Source organism: Branchiostoma lanceolatum, chromosome 5 (genome assembly GCF_035083965.1).
Source record: "Branchiostoma lanceolatum isolate klBraLanc5 chromosome 5, klBraLanc5.hap2, whole genome shotgun sequence".
NCBI lineage: Eukaryota > Metazoa > Chordata > Leptocardii > Amphioxiformes > Branchiostomatidae > Branchiostoma > Branchiostoma lanceolatum.
The window spans coordinates 15618329-15643150 of NC_089726.1; the positions used below are offsets into that span (position 1 = coordinate 15618329).

The window sequence follows — 24822 nt, forward strand, 5'->3', positions numbered from 1 at the left end:
ACGCTAAATTGATTACATACTGGTAAATGACAGCAATTTCAAACTTATGGCATTTGGAAGTTACGTGAATGTGAACATCGTTGAATTATATGATGGTAATAAGGCCCTCATTTGCATAATTTATTTAAAACGTTAGCATAACCTTCTTTGTTAAGCTTATACTTTGGACAACTTCTGTTATTTGGGTGGAGAAGATTATCAATTTGTATGATATGTAATCGATGAGAAACGCTCATGATACGTCAGTCGTAAAGGTTAAAATCATTTACATACATGTATACACTGTAAAGTGACATTGATATGACTAAAACTAGGTGTCATCGATTGAATAAACACAAACACACAACTTTCCAATTTTTATGTATATTAGAAAGTTGCATTTCCTTGCAAAATTTCAAGAAAATTGTTCAGTCTTATGCTAAATTAGAAAGATTGCTACACAGCTTACACTTTAGGTAACACATTCATGTAGAAAAGGCCCCCCTTACTTTAATAGAAATTTGCAATGATTCTTATTTTTCCCAGTGTTTACATTTACTGCATAGTGAAGACTGATTTTTCCATGCAAAAAATCACCTTTACTATCACACAGTCCTTCAAATTTACACTTAGAATCATACAAATGACAAGAACTTTTAGAGCACTACTAAAGACATGGGAATGTCCCAATACTTTGGCCGTCTGACTCTAAACTTTGATATTACTGGCATTTTTTTATAAGGCTTCATGCCACAAAACTCTTCTCTGAAACCTCTTCCTTGTTCACAATTGCTCCTCCATATAGCCTGTATAAACTCATTAATGCTAATGAGCACCAGCATGAGCATACAATTACACACACATGTACTAAGCAGAAACCCAAACATGTCCCTTTCTATGTTAGTATTGAGATCTATCTTTGTCCTTATTATCATATTTTTATCCTTGTTGGGGGGACCAATATAGCCCGGCCAGCAGGAGTTAGTATGAGTATGTGTAAGAATTGACATTCCACCACCATTAACATACAAAATGTAGGAATACACCATATTTTACATGTATGTTGATACAATCACTCGTGTAGTATAATAAAAACAAGAATTACAAATGTCTGATGAAATCACCTCAAAATTGCAATATAATCCCTTCTTTGTTTCATATCAAAGCCTTTTTTGTAATCTTTTTTACACACTTGACATTAACTACTACATATAAATGCACATATACATACAAGAGAAAAGGCTACTTTAGGGTAGAGAAACATCACATAACAGTACATTATCTAACTATTACATATCTTTTTTGATTGAATTGTTTCAAAACATTGATTACCGTACTATCTTCCACATGTCACTTCAAACACAGCATTACATTTTCACAACTTGTTGAAAATGCCACCATTAGAAAAGCCACATATTTTGACTTAACCAGTAATTCTTGAAAGTTCATTTACACACTGGAGTTGCAATCTGAGTATAGAATGGTAGAGATTGTGCATTATTGCATTATTTTGTACCTTGGATTTGGTTGTCAATTTTGCAGTAACTAACTACGGACTAATCAGCCCTTTTCATACTTTTTTGTGTCAAGTTCCATTATCTGAATTATGCAATGTTGAAAGAAACTGCACAGTATAGTCAGCCCATCCATATGTTATGGTTCATTTGCATACCTAGCTAATCATTTGATTATCATAACAACCAATCACTTGGTTATAATAAAAGATGGCAAAAAGTTGTGGTGTGTCTTCATGGTCATTCACTCATTATCTAAAGGCTTATTTTACCTAACTGCAGGCCGTATCTTATTTTGTAAGGAATAACATTGTATTCTAATTTCCCATTTTTTCTTGGCAGTACAAAATCGGAAGTTGACCAGGGTTGTATTGCAAATGGCTCAAGAAAGTCTGTAAACACCTGTCTGCAATGTACTAGTATGTAACATTCACAGTAGAACAGATAGTAAGCAAAGTGATTGGCCAAGCCATATAATCATATTACTGTGTGATTGGCTGATTCCTGGCCAATCAGAGGGCCTAAATGTATGCTACTCAATGTTTGACCAGTAAAAACAAAGTTGAAGCCCTAATATGCTAATTATGTCAAAGGTCTGTATGATCACTGTGAAAGCTTGACATTCAATTCGACTTTGGAAAGACTAATATGTCATTGCAGGTTGTTTTTACAGGCACACACCAGCATTTTGATGAAATCAAAATCTTTGTAAAACCTAAAATCATACTCCAATATGGCCATATAGCTGTCCATTGATTATCTACACAGAAGAAGTGAGATTTCCAAAAGTTTGCCAGTATTGACATCCTTCCCTAAAGTTTAAGTTTAACTTGAAGGCGTGTTTGTACCCCTGATCATCCGCCGCGGTCCTCTCTTTCCCGCGGGCCCCTGCGGCCTGGCGAACTTTTCTCGGTACGCATTCTTCTTCGGGTGGAGTTCGTCCATCAGGAATTCTTCTGTCAACTCAGCACCATCATCGATTTCAACCTGCGGACAGAAAACAAAATCCCATGGTGAAGTAAACCAACAAGTCGCTATTAATTGGCTCTTTGTTAAAAATTCAGGTAGTTTTTTTAGCTTGTTTATGTTTTAAAATAAATAAATATAAGAAAACTGGCGACCAAGCAGACTTGTGATTGTTATACGATTCAAAGCCTGGGTGCCATCCTAGCTTAGTTTTCTGCGGCATGGTTGAGAGTAGGGAGCCGTGGGAAACTAACTAGGATGGCACCCAGGGAATTTGAGTCACTGGTTGCACCACAGAATCATGTCAAAAGTTAACACTCTTCCTACTGAATTCTATTGAGAAAACTAAATTTTTGATGCAAGAGCGCACCCTCGGCTGTGAGAGGGTCAAATTAAGAGGAAATATGTTAAGTCAATTCACGGTTTGAACTGCACAAGAAAAGTGTGATGTATTATGGGTAATATGCCAAAATCAAAAGCCCTTGAGACATGAATTAAAGGAAATATGCTTGGGCATGTATCAAGCATGGTTCAGGGAAGAACTGCTTACAAGTTAGGGGCTTCACCTTTAACATTGTGCATGCGCAGTTCACACTTCAAATGCTGTTTTTCTGACCTTTTTGGAGACAGTGATGCCGATGTTGTGTTCTGTCTGGTCCAGCAGCGGTGCCTTACAGCTGCTGTACAACATACGCTCCTTAATGCTGCACTTGTACCCCGGCATGGAGTAGATGAAAACTACACAAAAAGGACAATCATTGAACTGTTTTTCTTCCAAATTCAACGACTTCTTCTTAATTCCAAGATAACAAGCATGAACACCTGATCACCATGCAACTTTCCCAACAAAAATCTATATCATCTGGAAAAGATTTCTTTCTTTATTCAATGATTAACTAAACAGCTCATAAAGCTCATCTTGAGCAAATGTCACACTAAAAGGTAGATAAAATTCAATGATAAAGACAATGCTCTTGATTAGGAACAAACCATATAAGGTTATACAAATGTATATCATGATGTTTTCAGGATAAGGTCACAAGTACTGTTGACTTATACTGTAAATTGTGAGACGTTTGCTGTGGTTAATGGTCTCATTTATGTATTACTCCGGATGGGTACCCTAAAAGAGTCTGTTGCCCAAAAAAATGAACGGCTGCATGTACATGTGTCTATATCGGTGTAAAAATCCCTTTTAGCTAGGCCAGCTGATATCAAGCGTCAAACTGATGAAAGCTTGTTTGTAACTGAAGAAATTAACAGGTAAAGTTCGGCAGCCGCGCGCGAGGTCGGACGTCCACAGCCGGACATTAGCGGTAATTCGGTCGATCACTTTCAGCTGGAAAGTGCCTATTTAGGGGGTCTAGCTAAGTGCCGTTTTTAATTGCCATAAAAAGGTATTGTATGCCAACTGGTAGTTGGCAATTTTTTCAAATGATCTAGGGTAGATGAGCTCAACAGAGAATGAATGACATCGGTGCATTTCCTATAGCTTCATTACGAACGCGCCCATGTAAAACACGTTTTATAACATGTAAGCCTATGGGGCGGAAAAACTCATGAATGAGACCTTATATTTGCTGCCTTCACAGTGACCTCTCAACTATGATCATCACACAGTGAACATGTTTCTGGTATTACTCGTGCCCCTCCCCCTTGCTTCACCGTGAACTTAGATGAATTAAGAGTAATTACCAACAGATTCTTGGTAGTCTCCTTCGTGTGTGTGTTTGAAGACAAAGAAGTGATATCTGGGGTGGTCCTCGGGTACCCTCTGTGGGAGGGACTGCACTGTGGTGTCCTCAGCACCAGATAACTCTATGGTCTCCCTGTCCATGTCTAGTTCCTGGGGAACAAGGAAAATGGTGCTATATCAACAAAACTGCAGTGTACAAAATGCAAAATTTCAAGCAATCTTATATTAGGACATTAAGTTTTATTCTATACCTCTATTTTGTACTATGTATATGTTTATTAGTTGTTACCATTGTACCAAGGCACGTACAATTGTTGTGAAATAAAGTTCTTCTATTTTAGTACGACTAATGGTGGGCAAAGATATGTATCTTTTGGAAAAAACTGAGGGATGTTATCAACATTCAATCATGTCCAAACCTGTTGTATCATTACCAGAACACTTTTTGTGTGCATTTTATAAATTTTAGGGCTTCTTCATGATCATTCCAACAATGAAAAAAGTATACAAAATCAGGTACAACAAAGAAATTGGGAGGCTTCTTTTACATTTTATCTCTTCTTTTTTCCCCAAAAAATCATTAAAAAAAAAGGAATTCTTTTCAGTGATTTAACCACCCTATACATTCTATAAAATTTCTAAAACACTTCCTTCATATCTCTTCAAACAATTTATGTGTTCTAGGTTGTTCTAGGACTATCACTGACATTGCCTCAAATAATGCCCAACCTACCAATCTGACATAGCTGATCTGTCCTTCCTTCAGCTGTTGCAGTTTAGCCACGGCAGCCTGCGCTATGGGGAAGGCCACGCCCTGGACTGTCTGTTGCCGCGTCTCCACATGGATGTGGGTGCTCACCCCCTGTCAACACAACAACAAAAAAACATGCAAATTGCTAATTTTTCAGAAATCATGACTGTAAATTATAAATTTGTATATTCAAGTAAAACAATATCTGAAATGAAACATTTGCATATCAAGTTTTAAAAAAATGATTTAAACATTTAACTTGTAGTAATTCTGAATTTTAAAAAAACAACTATACAAGCCATAATTTAACACTATAAACTGACAATGCTACAAGCTTCCAAGTGCCTTTGAGCCCTCTTAGGATCATCTATCAGAAAGGTCAATGGTCATTGCTGTTGAGAATGTATTAAGCTTTCAGCTCAAAATGTCAACCAAACAATCTAAACCCATGTTGAGCAAACAATTATCATAAGTCACAGCAACAAAGAAATAACTTATTATTGTGAACATACAAACACGTACAAGACAATAACACTATATAACATTGGTCAAATGTGTAAGGGAATAAAGCATAAATAACATGATATCCACAGGGAAAAGGTCATGATCATGGATGTCTCCAAGTCCGGTTCATTCATACTTTAGTGGAAGGACTATGGACTCACCCTAGTGCGCCGTGTGCGTGGCGCCACGGGCGGTGGCATCTCGCGGTTGTAGTACGAAAACCGTGAGTCCTGAATGCAACTCATTTGCATCTACGCACAGACACACACATAGAAAAACAAATACAGAAGAGACAGAGAAGATACAGCTTGTGACAACCAAGAAAAAGACCAAGTTGTTGAGTGAATGAGAATGAATGAGTTGCAGAATGAGTGACAGAAAAGCACATGATGACAGAACAGTAATCTATACTAAGGGTGCAAAAAGGCTCACCGGAAATTTCTACCAAGCCGTGCAGCAAGAAATATAAATGCATAGACAGAGTTAGATTTAAGAATCAGAGGATTAGCAAACAATCTATTATACAAAGAGAAGCACTTTTCCTAATACATTACAGATTACTATCATCTACCAGCTGAGAAGAAAAGAAGCTACTAGAAATTCTATAGCTACACTACAGGGCATCTAATATCATCTTTAAAAATTATAAAGTGCTGTAGAGGTAGAGACAGTGTACATGATAGAAAATAAACTGGGCTCACCATGCGCTTCTAATGATGAAGCCATGTAGCAGGGAAAGGTTAGAAATTTGCAACAGTAAGTGAAAGGCACACCTTGTCATTGAGGAGAATGCTGCTATTATTGTTGTTTGTACATGTAGTTACCTTAATCAGTAAGAAGGAAATAGTTTTAGAGGTTTTATGACCACTAAAAGCAGAGGTACATTGTTGTATGTGAGCATACGAGTTCAGAGGTAAGATATGGAAGATACACAAGAAAAATCCAGTTCATGTTTGAAAAGTCTAAATGTCTGACAAACAGCAAGCTTTAGTTTCTTTTATTTGTGTAAAACCCAAGTGAGTGTCTTTAGATATGCTGCTGCATTTTGTAAAAAAAGCCTGTTGAAACGTTGTGGTTCATTGAGTATCTTAAGAGGCAATTTGCATAAACTTAAAGGTACTTTGGGGACTGATGTCATAATACAGATAACTTTTACTCCTCTAACATTGTTGCTGAGACCCAACCAATCAAGTAAGTTGACACAGACTCAACCAATCATGGTGGCTGACACAGACTCAACCAATCATGGTGGCTGACACAGACTCAACCAATCAGGGCAGTTGACACACACCTCTTGTTGTTTGATGTACCTAAGCTCTTCCTCTGCTTCGGTCAGCGGTGCAGGTGCATTCTGGGCTTGCAAATGTTTGTGGTACCCTGCAAGAGAGATGTCCTCCTGTATAAAAACATAAACAAATAAAAATATTATAAAACAAGTATAAATAATGAGTAGATAACCAAAATAAATAATAATCACATTAGTACCATATGTAATCTGATTTCCATTGCATCACTTTGACTGTTTCAACCATGAAATCCAAGGTTCCACAAAATCTTTCACAGTGTTCTGACATTTAAATTCTAAGCATTGCAAACGACATCTAAGTGTTGCAAATTTAAATGGATTTAAGGTTGTAATATTAGTACTTACAGGTGTTGTTCCAAACACTTCCTCCTTGATCTGGCCCTGTCCAAACTCCTTCTTCAGGGTAGCCCTTGTAGCAGCATATGTCATCTTTTCCCTTACCTACCGTATTAAAAAGAAAAGATAAAGGTAAGAATACCATTTTGAAGCAATATGTTTCTGGTGTTATTTGCCAACAAAGAAAAGAAGTCAAACAATTTTCACTATTGTCTAGGGCTGTATGAGCAGTCCTGAAAGCTTACGTGACTGGCAACATTTGACGACCCATTGCAAAAATCAATAAGTAGAGATTTGGTAAACTCCAGGGGGCAGTTTGACATCTTGCCAAAGACCATTTCCGCTCAGTAATCAACTTTATCTTCAAATTTGGTACAGCGTACATGTAACTAGATTTAGTGCCCGAGGTGATTTACTCAAAAAGGTTTTGTTATATGGCAATGCACCAGAATTTCTAAGTAATAGTTGGGCCACAGAATGTTGGCTTCATCTATAATTTTACTTAAAGTTACCACAAAAAGTAAACAAAGGAAAGGCCAATATTTTGCATTCATATAGTTAGATTAGAAAAAATGTGTGCACTCCCAGTGAGATACAAAAGATCTGCAGAATAGGTAACATCATGAATGAATAATTTGGCTGTAAAATTATATCATAGATTGACCCACTTCTGGTAGATCATGATGCTCATACTGCTCTGTTTTGTTGGTGTACACCAGTTTTGTACATATTACTGTAAATGCAGAAATATTTGCAGGGATTTGATTTCCCGGTAGGGAGAAAATTGAGTGTCCGCGATGATCTTGAGTTTGTGTTTGAAACAATAGTAGCACTAGTCACACAATGGAATGTCTTTTCACAGTGGTTTGAAGCTCGCAGTAATGAGTTCACCGCGAACCACAAACATAAAACCACAGCAAACATTTCTGCATTTACAGTAAGTACAAACTGCAAGAAACTAGACTGATGAATGTTAAGTGCCTTTACCATGGATACAATATTGGGGCTTGCTAGGAATTCAAACCCAGCTGAACCTTCAATCAATTCTGAGTTAACTACTACAATTACAAGGCCACACAATGCTTTCTTATCATAATTTTTTTTCTTCACAACAATACTAAGTGTTCACTCACATGTGCGAGGTCGGGAGAATATGCGAGGAAGAGCCACTCGAAGCCCCCATGGCTCTCCCGACTGTCCAGCCTGTAGAAGATATAACACGGCTGCTTCTCTTCCAACATGGGCAGGACGATGGTGTCCCAATGTGGGCAGGTTAAGGACTACGCACAAGAGAACTCTACAGACTTTGCAATCACCCAAATTAACGGACTAAAGTAATGGACCATACGCCAACTTTCATTTAGTTACGTGTTTTTGTTACACGTGTACCATGTACTAGTATGTGCAAGGATATATTCATGGATTTACTTGGACTGCATTTCTATAGATTTATTACTAGGACTTCAATCAAGACATGTAATCTGTGTCTTTTGTATATTTTGTCTGACCCTTACCTCTTTCCTCATGATCTGTGTGAAAAGAGGCCAACAGGATTTTTTCATGAAAAAGTAAAGTAAAGGCTCAAACAAACAAATACACTTAACACATTACAGTTCAGGTAGGGTAGGTCCTGGTTGGTAGTTTTAACATTCTGTTTTGATAGAAAAGGGAAGAAATTGGTTTGAAAACTTGTATTCACAGTGTAAGTATGCTACATGTATTTCTAAAATTGTCATTACTGCAAGAGCAACCTAATTTTCATGTTATTGTATGAACATATTAATAATTGTCCTTCTGTAAATCCATGCACAGCAGTCGGCTATAGAAAGGAATATATTCAAACAAAAGTATAACAAACGCAACAGATTTAAAAGGATATCTTCTTCAAATGTCCCATCAGCCAAGCCTGAGTCTGACAGAACAAGAGTCTCTGAAAGCAAGAAGAAAAGAATACTCTGTTATTACAAATCATGGTAGCTACAACAGAAATACCGTAATATCAGACAAACTGTGCACATACAAAATCATAATGTATCACTGAATCTTATGATCTAGAGAGGCAGTTGTTCTTTTGGGTACAGCCCCCCAGACATACACAAGAAGACCACTCGGTTGACCAATAAAATCTGGTTTATGTACATGTGGGCAGGTGGTCAATATACTTGTGTCAATGGGGAATATTACATTAGGGGACTATCAAAAGTGGTCCCCTTGCCAGGTGGTCCTTATGTAGAGTTGGTCACTTGTACAGGTTTGACTGTACATTGTCAATGGCCTATGCCTCTAATATCATTGCCATGTTTTCAAAACACATACAAGTGATTTGCATAATTCATTATGTTTTTTTGTAGAAGAAATTCTAGGAAAGGGGTACTAGTACATGTATCTTGCTTACAATCAGGACGCCAAAACACCAACTCATGAACACTGTCTATGTTTGATAGATAACTCGAGTCATGACCTTATGCCCTTTGACTTGTGAGGTCACAAGGCTATAGTTAGAGTTTACAAAAATTGGACTCAACAAACATGACTGTACCACACCAGTACTATGCTAAGTTCATAAATCTACTTAGTGACCTACTGTCAAGCTGCTTTATTACACAAAATTGCTTGCATTTGAATGATAGATAAATTCTTTCATCTACATTAACATTGCATGACACACTCTTTTACTATCAATAGTATCATTTTATCTTAAGATCGACTCTGCTAAAAAAAAGATTTGATTTGATTTAATATGCATTTGGCTGTAAAAAAAAGATATGCAAATCAGTATCTAATCTAATAGTATTAGTAATAATAGGAATGTGCTTATATTATACACATGTATAAACATAACATATAACTTCTGAGGGTTGTTTTTGTTGGGTCACCTTATCTGTACCATTCATATGCATTTTTCCCAGAAGGATCGACATGATAAAGCATTCATCAGATTGGAAAGAGCAGCCTCATATATCAGGTGGACATCTAAATTGACCGTATCACGGCATCAGTTATGCCTCATCAAAAATCAATAATCCAAAGCATGAACTGTTGTCCCAAGGGATCATCCCTGTTCATCTTCAGTATGCCACAGAGATATATCAGAAGAATATGGACAACAGATAGGACAACTTTCCATTTTAAGAACTGACATTTATCTACCAGTACTGGAAGGGTTGAAATCCTGTTTTTCTGCTACCTGCAATATTGCACGTGGTCCAAAAATTTACCTGTGATTTGAGAAATACTTCTGCAAATACATTGCTGTGCAAGGCCTACGTAGGGCTACTATACATGTATGTTGTAAATCGACTTCAAGCTTAAGCTAACAGTTGCCACATTGCATTCATGGTACATGAACTTGATCTTTTCAATATATTTTCTTCTGTTTCCTTGTGATGATCATACTAGTATTAATAGTAACGGCCTCCTTCGTGTATCTGTTTAAAGCTCCTCTATGTAAATTTTAAGCGCTGAAATTTGTATTATTCTAGATATATGATATCTTGATATAATTCACATTCACTACCACTTTCCAACACATTTGTGTCACCTCCCATGTTAGAGGTTCATGACCACGGATTCTGCAGGAAAAAGGACTGTTAGAGCTCTGAATGGAGAGATTTAAAATTTGTGCCACCAAGACTTCAAACTACACTCACCATTCTCTATGGACACCTTGATCGCCCTGTACCTCCCCTCATTTGCGCCACCTTCCTTGCTGGCCGCAAAGAAGTCCCGCAGCTCATCAGTAGCTAAAAGTGGAAAAGTGAAAGTGTTATCATTTCAAAATGAACAAAAGGATCATCCTATCATACTAATATAATTTTTACTAATTGATTTTAATTGCACCTGAAGGTTCCTATCAAGCTCTCAGGGTCTCAGATCAGCATCAATTAATCTCATGCAAATATTCAGGTGACCTATATACAATTGTAACTTGAAGTTCAACATTGCTACTGATTATTTCACATTTTAATGTTGCTTTAGTAATAATTTATCAAGCTATAAAGGCTCCTGATCTAATTCGCAATTCATTTTTCCACACTTTGCCTAGAATTCATAAATGAGGGGCAGCCGTGCAATAACACTAAGTAACACATAAATATTGATGCCTTTGTTTTTTGTAGGTAGTTGATACAATTCAGTTTCCCTTGTTGGTACCAGCATTGGCAGAAGGCAAACTACAGTACAGTCAGACATTCAATACCCAGCAGTCTAACTTTGCTTTCTGAATCGCATACATACACACCAGTTTAAAATCTGTTCCTTCATACACTTAAATTTTACAAAGCCGTATGCAAACATTATCACACTCACAGAAAATTTTAATGACTGACAATTACTTACTAAGTAATATGGAAAATGTTTCATCCGTGCATACAACAATAATCATTGGACTATTAGAAGTCCATACAGTTTTAACAAGCATATCCGGGCTGACATTTTCCCCCATATAATGCTACTGTACTACACTACATAGACTGGCTACTATATTTAGGCACGCCATCTTCCCAATATATTCCAGTTGCGCAAGAAGGCCATGAAAGGGCTTAGGGTTGCCATAGAGTCATATATACGTCTGGACCGATTAAGTCAAAGCCGAGGAACATGATACAACAAGTTACGCAGGGTCACGAAATGGACTCCCCAACACAAACAACTTCTCTTTCTTAGTCTATGATTAAGTGATGGGATGTTTTTGCAATTTAAATGTTATCTAGTCATTCTGTTGTCATGTCACCCTTGGCACTGAAATTGAAAAGCTAGGATGATTCATACTAACAAACATTTGTCCTTCACACTTATTCACACAGCTATATCGACTTAAGTTACATCATTTTTTGAGTGGCCTTTCAACCTACTTCAAGTAACGTTACAGCATTGAAAATTGTGATCAAAAATAATTATTATACGAAAGATCGAAAGTTTGTGAAAGAAACCCCTTCTTATGTATCAAGAGCTAGTTCTTTGTCCTTCCGTTGATGCGATTTAAAACAGAACTCATAGACATACAGAAATATACTAGAAGGGGATACACAAAAGGCCCACTACCAACCCACCTTACGGTCCGCCCCTCCCACAAAATCGCCGACAAAAATCTCCGGAAGACAACACTGCTAAAATTTTAACAAGAGAACTCACCCAATATTCCCGTCTGATGCGACATTTTCCGACCGCTTTCTCTCCCTCTTATCTGTGCGTGTTCAACTACGTCAAGGAGCTGGCCTGTTGGGGACTAGATCCGTTGCCAGAGGCCGGTCTTTTAGGATATATTTAGCCCGGCGAGAGAGTGATTTCTGTACACGAATGTCTGTGTGACACTTCCTCTTGGTCATGTGAGAGATATGGGATTGGCTGGAGGTCAAAGGTTATCATACTTTGTCACACGCCTGTTGATTGGATAGAGTTTATCCATATGTTTTCCTTCAACCAATCAGATGGGAAGTGACATAGGTTAGCTTGGCGGGAATTCAAAATGGCGACCACCATGCGTCGAGAAAAACGTTGTTTTGTGGTTTCGCTTGGTTTTCTTTGTTATAGAATAAATGTCTCGTGTATTTTTGGAGACATTTGAAGGTGTTTATCAAGACGATAGCTAAGAATCATTTTGGAAAGCCGTATTGCCGCAATGAGCTCTGAAAATGTTCGGAAGCCGGCGCACAAGTTGAGGGAGGGCTGGCGGACTGAAGACGTTTTGAACGCAGAGGGAGCGGACTTCGCTTCGCTGCTTCTGTCCGAGCCCGTGCAGCGGGGACTCACTCTGGCTGGCTTCGAGAGGCCGTCTCCTATTCAACTGAAGGCCATTCCGCTTGGAAGATGTGGTTTAGGTATTGTGAAAAAAACGTATTATTCACCTTGCATATTCACCTTGCATCAGCCGGTAGGTACCCTTGTCGGGTAATGAGGCTGGTAGATTCGATATGTAGATGGCGCAGGGTATAAGCTTCCTTCCTTCCTTCATTCCTTCCTTCCTTCCTTCTTTCCTTCCTTCCTTCCTTCCTTCCTTCCTTCCTTCCTTCCTTCCTTCCTTCCTTCCTTCCTTCCTTCCTTCCTTCCTTCCTTCCTTCCTTCCTTCCTTCCTTCCTTCTTCCCGTCCTTCCTTCCTTCCTTCCTTCCTTCCTTCTTTCCGTCCTTCCTTCCTTCCTTCCTTCCTTCCAAACGTCCTTCCTTCATGGCTCATGTGGTTAGTACGAGAAGGTATACTGGTACTGGAATGGGTGGTGCTTCCATTCTTCCTTCAGTCTTCCTTTAAAAGTATTGACTGTACTGCTGCTGACTGTTCTCGCAGAGAGACCATTCCACGTGGGTGTACATCTCGACGGGAAGAAGTTTGTTCTAGGTCCTCTGGCATCTTGAATTTGATTCTTGTAAGGATGACCTCTGGTGTTTTTGGCGTAGCTAGGAGTGAACATAGCTCTGTCGCATATGTTGCAATGACTGTCCGTCCTCAAGCTCACCAACCCATGTGCAATTTTTTACATCATAATCATATCTGCTCGTTGTCGTCGGAATAAAAGGGTAGGGAGTTGTAGCGCTTTGAGTCTCTCTGAATACGGGAGGTGTGAGATAGATTCCACTACACGTGTGGCTCTTCTCTGGACCCTTTCTACTAAATCACAATCTCTCTTGGTCTTGGGACTCCAGATCACAGTTGCATACTCTAAATGTGGTCTCACTAGGCTCTTATAGAGTAGCAGGAATGTGTCCATGTCGAGATATTTAAACGTATGTTTTATAACTCCTAGTACCCTGTTTGCCTTTGTTACTTGAGTCTGCATGTGTGTACTGAAGTTCAATTTGTCGTCAATCAATACTCCAAGGTCCTTTTCCTCCCGTGTGCTTTTCAGTATGTGTACTTCTCCTTTCTCGTCAGCTAGATTGTATTTGTGTCCTTGGTTCCCCCTCCCGAGATGTATTACTTTGCACTTGTCTGGGTGGAATTTCATTTGCATCCTGAATGACCACATATGTAAGATGTCCAGGTCAGCTTGTAAGCAAGTCGAATGGTTGTCATTCCCGCACTCATAGTTTGCTGCATAGATTTTTGTATCGTCAGCGAAAAGGGAAACAAAGTTGTGGAGCTCATCTTGAATATCGCTAATGAAGATCGTAAAAAGGAGTGGTCCAAGTACACTTCCTTGCGGAACGCCGCTGGTTACTGGCTTCCAACTTGACGTGTTTCCATTTACTGAGACTCTCTGCCTTCTGCATGTGAGGAAATTCTTTATCCAGTGCAGTAGCGCACCCTTAATGCCTAATGACTCAACTTTCCTTAGCAATCTCGTGTGTGGAACAGTGTCAAAGGCTTTTGCGTAGTCTAGAAAGATGACATCAACTGGTAAACCGTGACTAAGCGCCTCAGTCCAAACATCCAGTGCCTCTAGAAGATTTGTAATAGTTGATTTGCCCTTGGAAAATCCGTGCTGCTGGTCACATGTGTAGTTGTTAGCCCTCATGTGTTCGATGATCCTCTTGGATACGATCTTCTCTAGCATTTTACATGGTACTGATGTTAATGATACCGGGCGATAGTTCGCAGGGTCGGACTTGTCCCCCTTTTTGAATAATGGAGAGATGTTTGCCTCTCTCCATTCTTCTGGTAGAGTAGACTCATCAATGCTGCTTTGGAAGATTTTGGTCAGGGGGTAAACTATCTCATGTGCCAGTTCTTTGAGTATTCTAGGGTGCAAACCATCGTTCCCAGGTGATTTATCAGTTCGCAAACTGTTCAGTTGTTCTAATACTTCTTCTTCCGAGATTGTGATTGTTTCTAGCGCCGGTGTTGTAAGTGGCTTTGGTACGAATTCAGGAATGTTTTCAAGGTTTTCTCGTGTGAAAGTTTTGAAGTACTGAGCATTCAGAATTTCAGCTTTTTCTTGATCATTACTTGTGTAGGTCCCATGTGTATTTTTCAGGTCGCCAACCTGTGACTTTACTTTCCTGCGGCTGTTGATATAGCTCCAAAAGGCTTTGTTGTTGGTTTTTGCTTCTTTGGCGATTCTTTTTTCAAAGTTCTTCCTTGCACGTCTGGCCTCATGTGTGGCAGTGTTTCGGGCAGATTTGTATGCAGCCCAATCCTGACTGCTTTTAGTGTTCAAATATCTTATCCATGCATGGAATTTCTTTCGTGAAGTGCGGAAGGCTCTCATCGTCATCCATTTAGGTTTGAAATTCCTTTTTGAGTTGTCAATAAGCTTTGATGGGACATTGACTTGTACCGCATGTGTGAGAATAGACTGGAATGTACTGAAAGCTTCCTGTGTTTTCTTATTGCTTAGTGCTTTGTCCCAGTCAATGTTGATCTCTGTCTTCATCTTGTTATAGTCTGCCTTGTCATAACTCCAGGATTTTGTTTGACGTTTAGTAGGATACACACAGAAGTTGCATTTAAACGTTAACTTCACGTGGTCGCTTGATCCCAGTGGTTCCTCATAACAGATTCTCTCCACCATGTCTGGTTCTTTTGTGAAAATCAAATCGTCCAGTGTAGGAGTCTGGTTCCCTCTAAATCTTGTGGGTTCCGTGACATATTGATATAGATAATTGTCTCTTATGCATTCAATGAATCGGAATGTGGGATTGTCAGAGTTGTCTGCATGTGTTGTCCTCATGTGGGGTTCAGGGCTCCATAATATACTTGGGTGGTTGAAGTCACCTGTGATGAGTACGTTTGTGCAATTTGTGTTCGACGCCCAGCTGATAAGCTCGTGGAGATCTGTGTCCATAGAGGCAGCTCTTGCCGGAGAACCCGATCTGTATATAACTCCTATGAGAATGTTACTTGAGTTGCTACCATTTATTGTGACCCATGTGCAATCTTGGAATTCGATTGGTGGCTTAACACTCTTTGCGTTGAGTTTGGATTTGACGTATATGCATGTTCCTCTTGTGTTGCAGGCCGTTAAGTTACCCAAGAATAGATCATAGTTGTCCAACTGCAATACTGACACGTCCGGAGTCTCTCCATGTTTGGGTTTGATCTCAGTTAGGCACATAATGTCGTACTGATTATTGACCAAGGTTGCACATAAGTCTTCGTATTTGCTCATGAGGGAATTGTCAGTGTTTGTGTAGAGTACATGTAATTCGTGGAGCTCTTGGTCTTCTATTCTACTTGGACGACCCTTCCTCTTTTGATTGACCACTTTTTGTCCGGTTCGTTTTCTCTTTGGGTCCTTAGTAGTTCTCTCAAGTTTTTTGAGTCTTCTAGCTGCTGTTTGGTTAGGTCTGGTCTAATGTAGATCTGACTGTAGACGGGGTGTGTACTCTCTCTCAAGTCCTTTGCCATGGCCAGCACTTGTTTTTTGTCACCTACGGTGGCCATGGTTACTTTTGTCAGTCTCATGTATTCACTATTGGGTCTCCCCATCCTTTGTGCATTCGTAACTTTCACTTTGAGTCTAAATTCCTCCTGGATAAGCTCGGTAACACTTTCAATGTCCTCTTCCTTTACGTTTGTTTCCGGTAAGTTGTGAATGATAAGGTTCAGCTTTCTAGCTTCTTGGTCTTCCCTTTCGCTCAGCTTCCTGTCAACCTTGTCAGTAACAGATTTTGTAACTGTTTCTGTAGTTTTGTTTACAATTTTCTCTATGAGTTCTTCTTCTGTCAAGTTGCTAGTACTCAATTCTTTCCCCGGTGCTGGTACTGATTCTTCCAAAGTTTTAACTCTAGCCTCTAGCTTTTTGTCATTGTCCTTCAGTTCTTTGATGCCACTCTTCATTTCTTCCCTTGCATTTTTTAGTTCTTTAGTTACTTGTTCTAGCTTCATGCTCACCTTCTGGATCTCGCCCGTAAGTGCCACAACACTGAGGTAAAGTTTCTTTGCTCCCTTCTTGCAGTTTTGACAGTACCAATGGCAATCATCTGGTTCTTCCGTTATAACACGGTACAGGCTGTCTGAAATCTTGGCACATTTAGCGTGATACCACAGTACACAAATTGTTTTGAGACCCCATAGTCATACACATGTAAATCACCAGCATGCATGAATGTGTTTCAGTTCAACAACAACTTCATAGAGTAGATTACAATCAAGGAGGTTATTTCTTTAACTTCCTTTGTTGGATACAAGAAATCCAACGGAGCTTTTCAACATAACGTTAAAGAGTGTACCCATAGAGATACCAAATACAACGTTAAGTATGGGTTTAGATTTCTCTGTGCTATTAACAGCACAAAAGTTTATTATTAATATCCAATCATAATTTAGCGGTCTCAACAACATTTGTATCCGTATACTAGTATTCGGTAAAACCGCTCCTACTGTACTTGCCGGCAACAAATACTGCTGTGCTGCATCCTACACATGTTCAAGAGACGATCGTCTACATAAATTTTTGTTGTTGTTTTTCTAGATCTTATCGTACAGGCCAAGTCAGGGACAGGAAAGACCTGTGTGTTTGGAGTCATCGCTCTGGAGAGTCTGGTCTTAGAGACCTTCAGTACTCAGGTAAGTTATACTTGTGTGACAATGAACTTGGCCTCGTTCTCTAGACTGTACGTGATCTACGGCTGTTACTCTAGCTACGGGACGGAACGGTCCAATACAACGTGAAGGCTCAACGTGAACCTAGCTATATCTGGACTCTACCTCGTTTCGGGGTCATGCTACATCCGGGACCTTTCCCGGTCTCCTCCTACAGTTCTACATTAGGTCTCCTATAACAGTTCTACACAGTGCTACACTTGTTTAAATCATGGTGCACATGATGGTATACTAGAAATAACACAGGTCAATTTTGCTTTGATTGTAACATGATACATCATGATCATTGTATGTTACTTTGTTGATATCAATGATACAGGTACGTGTAGAGTCTTATCTGGAAAGTTGTAAATTTTATGGGAGATTTTTGTGTGTATAGCCTAAGTTATTCCTTTAACAATTCAATTGCAACTTTATAGCAATTCTTGCCTTAGCAGCTACTGTATTGGTAAATGGAGGAATATTCGCAGTGGTTTTACGTTCACAGTTTTCACTGTAACCTCTCACTGTGGACTCGTCACACAGCCCTTCCCTTCCTGTGAAATTTAGTGCCCGCAAGCTTAAACAAAGTTACCATAATATTGTTTTATGTTACATTTTGCTTGTCTCAGGTCCTAGTTCTCGCCCCCACCAGAGAGATAGCAGTACAGATCCATGACGTTGTGGTGTCTATAGGACAGGCCATGGCAGGCCTGAAGTGTCATGTGTTCATTGGTGGACTACCTGTCCACGAGGACAAACAGAAACTCAAGAAATGCCACATTGCTATTGGTTCCCCAGGTACAGATGCAATTAAGGGCTTGGAATTTCGTACTGTGAATCTTGAAATGTTTGCAGTGCTTTTACCTTTGTAGTTTTTGGGATGTCCTCTCCACTGTGAATTCATGATGCAAATGTTTGTCTTTTATCAAGTTACATCTATATGACTACTATACTACAGAATTTTTTCAACTGCATATTTGATAGTAAATTGATGCATTGCAAAAAACTCATCTTCCCTCCTACCAGGAAAACCATAGCAAAAGTAAATGAATTTAAAGTATGTGAATATGATTATGGACAACCAAAGTATAATAGGGACCAGGGAATCATTGCAATGATGCCTGAAGAAAACAAATTGGTCAGCTGACACTTTTCCTACCCACACTGTACAGTAATAGAAACCCTATTTTAACTTACATCTTGTTTATTTGTTTGCCCAGGGCGCATCAAGCAATTGATTGAACTAGGCTTACTGAAGACCAGCAGTATCAGGCTTTTTGTTTTAGATGAAGCAGACAAACTCTTGGAGACTGGCAGCTTTCAGGAACAGATCAAGTATGCAATATCATACTTCATACTTATACCTTAACTCATCAGCTTATAAGTTTTATATACATTTGTAATTTATTTGTCTTGCACAAGTTGCAGGTGTCAAAATACTTATTTCTGTTTTCTGCAATGTGTGATTCATATTAATGAGCAGTAATTCTTTGGCTTGCAAGTTGCAATTGTTGATATCTTTTAATGTCAAAATGTTGGTATTTCATTTTCAAGGACTGTTTTGTGTAAAGTTGAAGTTGACTGGAATATGTTTTTGATTGACAGCTGGATTTACTCCTCACTACCTGACAATAAACAGATGGCTGCCCTGTCCGCGACCTACCCAGAATCCCTTGCACACCACCTCCAGGTGTACATGAGGGACCCCACCTTCGTCAGACTGGACATCCAAGACCTTTCCTTAAAAGGTAATCAAGTTTTACTCAATAACCAATCAGCAAAAGTTACAACCAACAAAGTAGTCCCGATGTTAATTAACTTGGCCATGTTATGTCTACATACTCGTATATTAAATCAATCGAACTTAATTGCTGATCAATTGTAACAATGAAAAGTACATTCAATACTAACAAATCTAAAAGCTAAACTACTCTTTGTAAAATTAGATGAAACAAAAAAAGACAACGAAAAACTGATGCCTTTTCTGTACTTAAAACTTTGGCTAGTTCAGTCTTCTTGGGAATTTTTCCAAGTGAAAATATTCTGACCAAATGCACGTGCACCTGGTCAACTAGATACTACACGCAACATGTTTTATTATGCTCTTTTATCTTAGACTAGTTAGAGTGATAATGTTTTGTATATGTATGATATAAGTTTGTTTTATTGAATCTTCTTTCTAGGAATCAAACAGTTCTTCAGTGTGATACCTCAGCTGTCTTCCACATCCAAGTCCTTCCAAGCCAAGACAGATCAGCTGATCAAGCTCCTGTCCAGAGTGCCTTTCCACCAATGTCTCGTCTTCTCCAACGACCAGGGAAGGTAGGGAAGATTCTCAATAAATTTCAAGTGCCTCGTGTATAAATATAGAATACAACACGGTGTATTCCATATCGCCTGAGGTACTGGCCTGACCGCGGCAGGAGGGCGATGCAACCCGCGGAAGGGCCAGGACCGAGGGTGATGCGGAATACACCGTGTTGTATTTTATCTATGTCATACGCACCAACAAAACACACATTTCAATGTGAAATGCGCCTGAAGTTGAGAGTGTTTTGTGTCCTCGAACAAGAAAATCTTACCAACATTGATTCCAACCTCCGAATCCGGTATTCAAATTTTCGACAGCGGCGCAACCGGCGCACTTGAAATACATTCAAAATATTCTATGGAAGCCCATGTGATACAAGTTGAACCCCGTGTGATACAGAAAATTATCTCACGACGCGGAACACCCGCATCAAACGTTTTCGCAGCCCATGTTTTCTGCACGTAAAAGAACCCAACACATGTATCATGAAGAGTAGGGGTGACCCAGTGTGCTTGGTTAAAATACCTGAGCTGCAGCAAAGCCATATTGCACTTATACTATAATTATAGCTACCGTAATGAAAAAAACATCATGCTTAGTCCCCAGTCTGAGGTTGCCTGCTTTGCCGTTACTCTGACTCTTATATTTCATGAATGAGTATGCTAAAGAATACCAGGTTAACAAGATATTTTGTCATTGAAGTTGCTTCAGTATCCATGTATTTTGATATTACAGAGCACAGAGTCTATGTGAGGACCTAAACTCCAAGGGCTGGCCAACAGCATACATTGCAGGTAAGGCCTTCAAGTCATATCTTGATTAACAAAGTTGTTTTCCTTCACAACTTTACCCAGTATGCTAGATTGACTTGATGTTTGTGTTACTGTAGGTAGTCAAGAGCAGACCCAGAGACTGAATGCGATGTCCCAACTCAGGAACTTCCAGTGTAGGGTCTTGGTGTCCACAGATTTGGTGTGTTGCTATATTGCAATTTTATGTGCTTTTTGATATGATGAATACCATTTATCCTAATCCTACTGTCATGTAATGTATGTCATTCCTTCAGTAATGCTATTATCTTCTGTCAAATATAAGGCAATTTTTTTGGAATGATCATAGTAGAAAGCATTTGATGCAACATTTGTTTTTCTTTATCAGACATTTATAATTTTGAAACCACCATCGCCATGGTCAGTTTTTTTCATTCTCTCCATGTTATGGCTGTTTCTCCCCAGACTGCCCGAGGTATTGATGCAGAGAAGGTGAACTTGGTGGTGAACTTGGACGTACCCTATGACTGGGAGACGTACATGCACAGGATAGGCAGGGCTGGCCGGTTTGGTAAGGAACAAACCAGTATTAACCGTAAAGGTCCTGAAAAAGTTATACTTAGTACATGCCTCACCACAACCTTCACATTGTAGAAAAATCTTATCTCTTTTTCTATGGTGCATGTATCTGGATTTTGATATAAATGCACATTGTCTCCATGCATAGAAGGCATTTTGTTTTGTTTTTTCCATTTTCACACCTCTACTAGTACTAATGATTGTAGTCCAAACCATTCAATATAAACTGACTTTATGTGTTGTGTATGTAAAGTTTTAGTGAGACTAGCAGATATTACAAGTTTTACTTTTTAGTGATTTTAAGGTTCTAGTATTGTTTACAGGTACCCAAGGTGCAGCTGTGACACTGGTCTACAGTGGGAAAGAGGAAAGCAGGCTGGAGACAATCACCCATCACTGTCGCCTGTCTCTACAGACTCTTCCCAGTGAGTTTGTACCTCTGGTATAAACGATTTTGAGAATATTGTCCTCTTCAGGTCACAAATGAATTCAGCACAACTTTACACCGATGAAACAAGCTTCTGAATAAGTGGAAAGCTACATGTCGTAGCTTACATGTACAAACAAAGTTTTTGATTTTTTCTCTTGTATTTGCAAAATAATGTCACTGAGTGGATATTAACATATTGATTTACCCAGCATGTTGAAAATAATACAATGCAATACAGTAACTATATATCCAATGAAGTAACACATTCTAAGAAAGAAATGATTTATATTTTCAGACCCAATCCCTTCTACTCTCATCACAAGCAAAGATATGACATCATGGGAGGTGATGTCATCAGGTGACCAGGTTACAGTGACAACTATTTCCACCATGGCAAAGGATCGTAAAGAGCAAGAGTCCCTTAGATCACCTACAGACTCCAATGTACACGGAACCCACCCTGATACATCTATAGCAGGTAGGGCCACACCTGCATTTTCAAATCCAACTAAAACAAATGGAGTAGAAGACAAAAACAGCCTAATAAGGGAAAAACCAAGCTCTCAATCACAGCAGGGACTTCAGAGCCAATCAGAACAGTTTTTGAATGGCCAATCAGAGCAGTCATTCAAAAACCAATCAGAGGAACCTTTGAGCAGGCAATCAGAGGCACTCTTGAAGAACCATTCAGGGGAGCCATTGAGCAACCAATCAGAGCAGGAGAGAAGCAGACAGTTTCATCAACAGTCAAGAAACTTATCCAGTAGCAGTAATGAGTGCAGCAGCTCAATAGTGTCAAGATCAACTCAATCACTGAGTTTATCTGATAGTTTCAGTCAAGGAAGTTACTCCCTCAATGAGGAAGAGGCTGAGTCCAACAGTTTGGACAAGTCAGCACATGAAGTTTTCTTACGCCAAAGTGAAATGGAAAAGGAAACTGAAGCAAAGTTGGAAAATGACTTTGAGTTGCCAGTGAGAGAAGTTAAGATTCCGTCCCTAGCTTCCTTCAAAAGACGCCAGAAAGTAAGGCTAACATTCCAACAGGCGTCAGAAGACTTGGAACATTTTCTAACTCATGGCACAGAGAAGTATGGAGCCCACAATGTTCAACAGTACAATGTAAAACGAACAGAGAGAACTGTGCATAACGGGAATGTTAGCCGTCAAGGAGTTCGTGAAACTGTTTTAAAGCGTGAAAGGCGAATTGGAAGTGGAAGACTACGATTGGTGGATGAACTATCCAACATGGGTGACCATATAGAAGAAATCTTGAACAGTTATGGTGAGGGTAAAGGTACGAATGCTCAGCCAGACAAAGAGTATATAGAACAAAGATTAGAAACAAAGAATCATGACTCTGAAGTAGCAACAATTGTAGATGAGAGAACTGGTGAAAAGACCATGTCAATTTGGACAAAACAAGGAGCAAGACCAAAGGGAAGTAGTAATGTTACCAAAGAAGATTCATCAAAATTCAACGGAATGAACGATCATGGAATCCAAAGGCTGAAAAGAACAGAAGGGGAGGGCACTGAATCTAACTCCAATGCCTCATGGGAACAAGAGGAGGAAGAAACCATTGACTACGGTGGGGAGGGAGTTAGTGAGGAGGAGTGGCAGGATAGTGATGCAGAAGAAACTGATGACGAATGGGAGGAGGAGGATGAGAATGATGAGACAGAGACTGATGAAGAATACAGTGAGGATGATGAAGAATACAGTGAGGAGGATTACGACAGCTACAACAACCAACAAAGGCCTTTCTATCCTACTGACCAAGAGAACTACTATCACCAACCTGATGAAACTTACTCTCACTACCCTAACCATAACCCACCACCATACCAAGAAGAGTATCCATCCTATGGTGAAAACATGAATGCACACAAGTTCAGTGAACAGTACAGCAACGCCCCCTACTGGAGTGTACCAGAAAGAACAGCCATAGGTGAAACTTGGTGCTGTTGTGGGAGGAGAGACTGTGTGAGGAACAGGTGGCTGTCCACCTGGGCACGGGCCTACTCTTCACAGTGTTTGTACATGGCAGCTATGCTTGGCAACAGAGACTTTAGGTAGTAACAAATAAATCATTTTAGAGGGGGCATGCCAAGATCTAGGCTTCAAACAGTTGTACATTTTGTACATTGCAATTGTATTAAATGGAACAGCAAGATAATGTATGACTATTTTTGAATGTGGCAGATTTTTGATGCCTTATGAATTCCATGTGCTCTATTATTGTTAACTACATTTGATTTTCTATGATGTATGTCCGGGAATTTAGAATTACGTCACTAAGGAATAGTACATATTTATACTATATTATTAAGTCAAATATAGTTCAGTCGCCTGCTTAATAGTAAGCTATATAATTCTTCAATTGTACCAAATTTTTGTTTTGGCTCTTTGATAACTTACCCTTTACTTTTTTTTGGTTTTGAAAAGTATAAAAAGCAGGTAAATGAATTATTCTTACCTCTACTATTAGTCAAGCCTTTCAACCCTTACTTTGCTAATATGTGCAATGTATTAGAGAAAAAATGTAAACCATGAAGAGCAAGGCAATTTGTAAAAACAAACATTGATTTTATTACAGTTGTACTGCAAAGTAGGACACAAAACATTCCTGATAAAATAAAGTGAAATATGATACAAGCATGATTGTGTACAAAGTTCCATTGCAATATAGCATCATTCACAAAAAGTTTGAAAACTAAGTGTTGATAGCAAAGATATTGTGAAATCTGTTCTAAATCTAGTGTCTATATAATATCCATAGAATACACAGTAATGTGTAGTACATTTTTAGATTTTCAAATTCACTGCAAATCATAGCAACTCAATTGAAGAACATTTCTGTTTCTTAGAAATCTAGGGTGAGGTAGTACAACTGTAATAGACTCTGTACATGATGGCTTATATTCCTGTGCAGCGCAAAAACACATGTTAGTGCAAAAATAAATCTCTTGTAAGTATTGAAATACAACCTAATCATTTCTTGATTTATATGGTCATGCAACAATAAATCATTGCCATTCTTTAAATCTCTGTTAAAAGCATTTTGTACGTAATCATTTGTGATCATGTGGCTCTCAAAATTTTAGATGGCTTTTCTTGCATTTAATGACATTAATCTGTCAGTGACATATACATGTTGTAGTATTGCTTGTAAAACAATCAATTAAGAGGAAGGTTTCAAAGAGACACCTCTTAGCTCTGGT

At 39.0% G+C, this 24822-nt stretch overlaps 2 protein-coding genes across 4 annotated transcripts; one reads left to right on the plus strand and one right to left on the minus strand.

The window, feature by feature from the left end:
- Positions 1-347: 347 nt before the first annotated feature.
- On the minus strand, positions 348-12394 carry LOC136435423 (twinfilin-1-like). Of its 3 annotated transcripts, XM_066428901.1 has the most exons (12): positions 12186-12394; positions 10703-10795; positions 8930-8982; positions 8186-8314; positions 7062-7157; positions 6702-6806; positions 6184-6234; positions 5572-5661; positions 4889-5017; positions 4155-4305; positions 3076-3197; positions 348-2480 (listed from the first exon to the last, which is right to left on the minus strand). In XM_066428901.1, exons 1-12 carry the CDS (start codon positions 12208-12210, stop codon positions 2319-2321), a joined length of 1206 nt encoding a protein of 401 aa, XP_066284998.1. In that variant the 5' UTR covers positions 12211-12394; the 3' UTR covers positions 348-2318. The 3 variants fall into 3 exon arrangements, with proteins under 3 accessions (XP_066284998.1, XP_066284999.1, XP_066285000.1); XM_066428902.1 differs by lacking the exon at positions 6184-6234; XM_066428903.1 differs by lacking the exons at positions 5572-5661; positions 6184-6234 and having other exon boundaries at positions 12186-12393.
- Positions 12395-12479: 85 nt separating this feature from the next.
- Positions 12480-24645, plus strand: LOC136435420 (probable ATP-dependent RNA helicase DDX20). Its single transcript, XM_066428898.1, has 11 exons — positions 12480-12871; positions 17399-17493; positions 18141-18309; positions 18732-18846; positions 19117-19259; positions 19695-19833; positions 20558-20616; positions 20712-20794; positions 21058-21163; positions 21495-21596; positions 21897-24645. Exons 1-11 carry the CDS (start codon positions 12673-12675, stop codon positions 23675-23677), a joined length of 2991 nt encoding a protein of 996 aa, XP_066284995.1. The 5' UTR covers positions 12480-12672; the 3' UTR covers positions 23678-24645.
- The last annotated feature ends 177 nt before the right edge of the window (positions 24646-24822 follow it).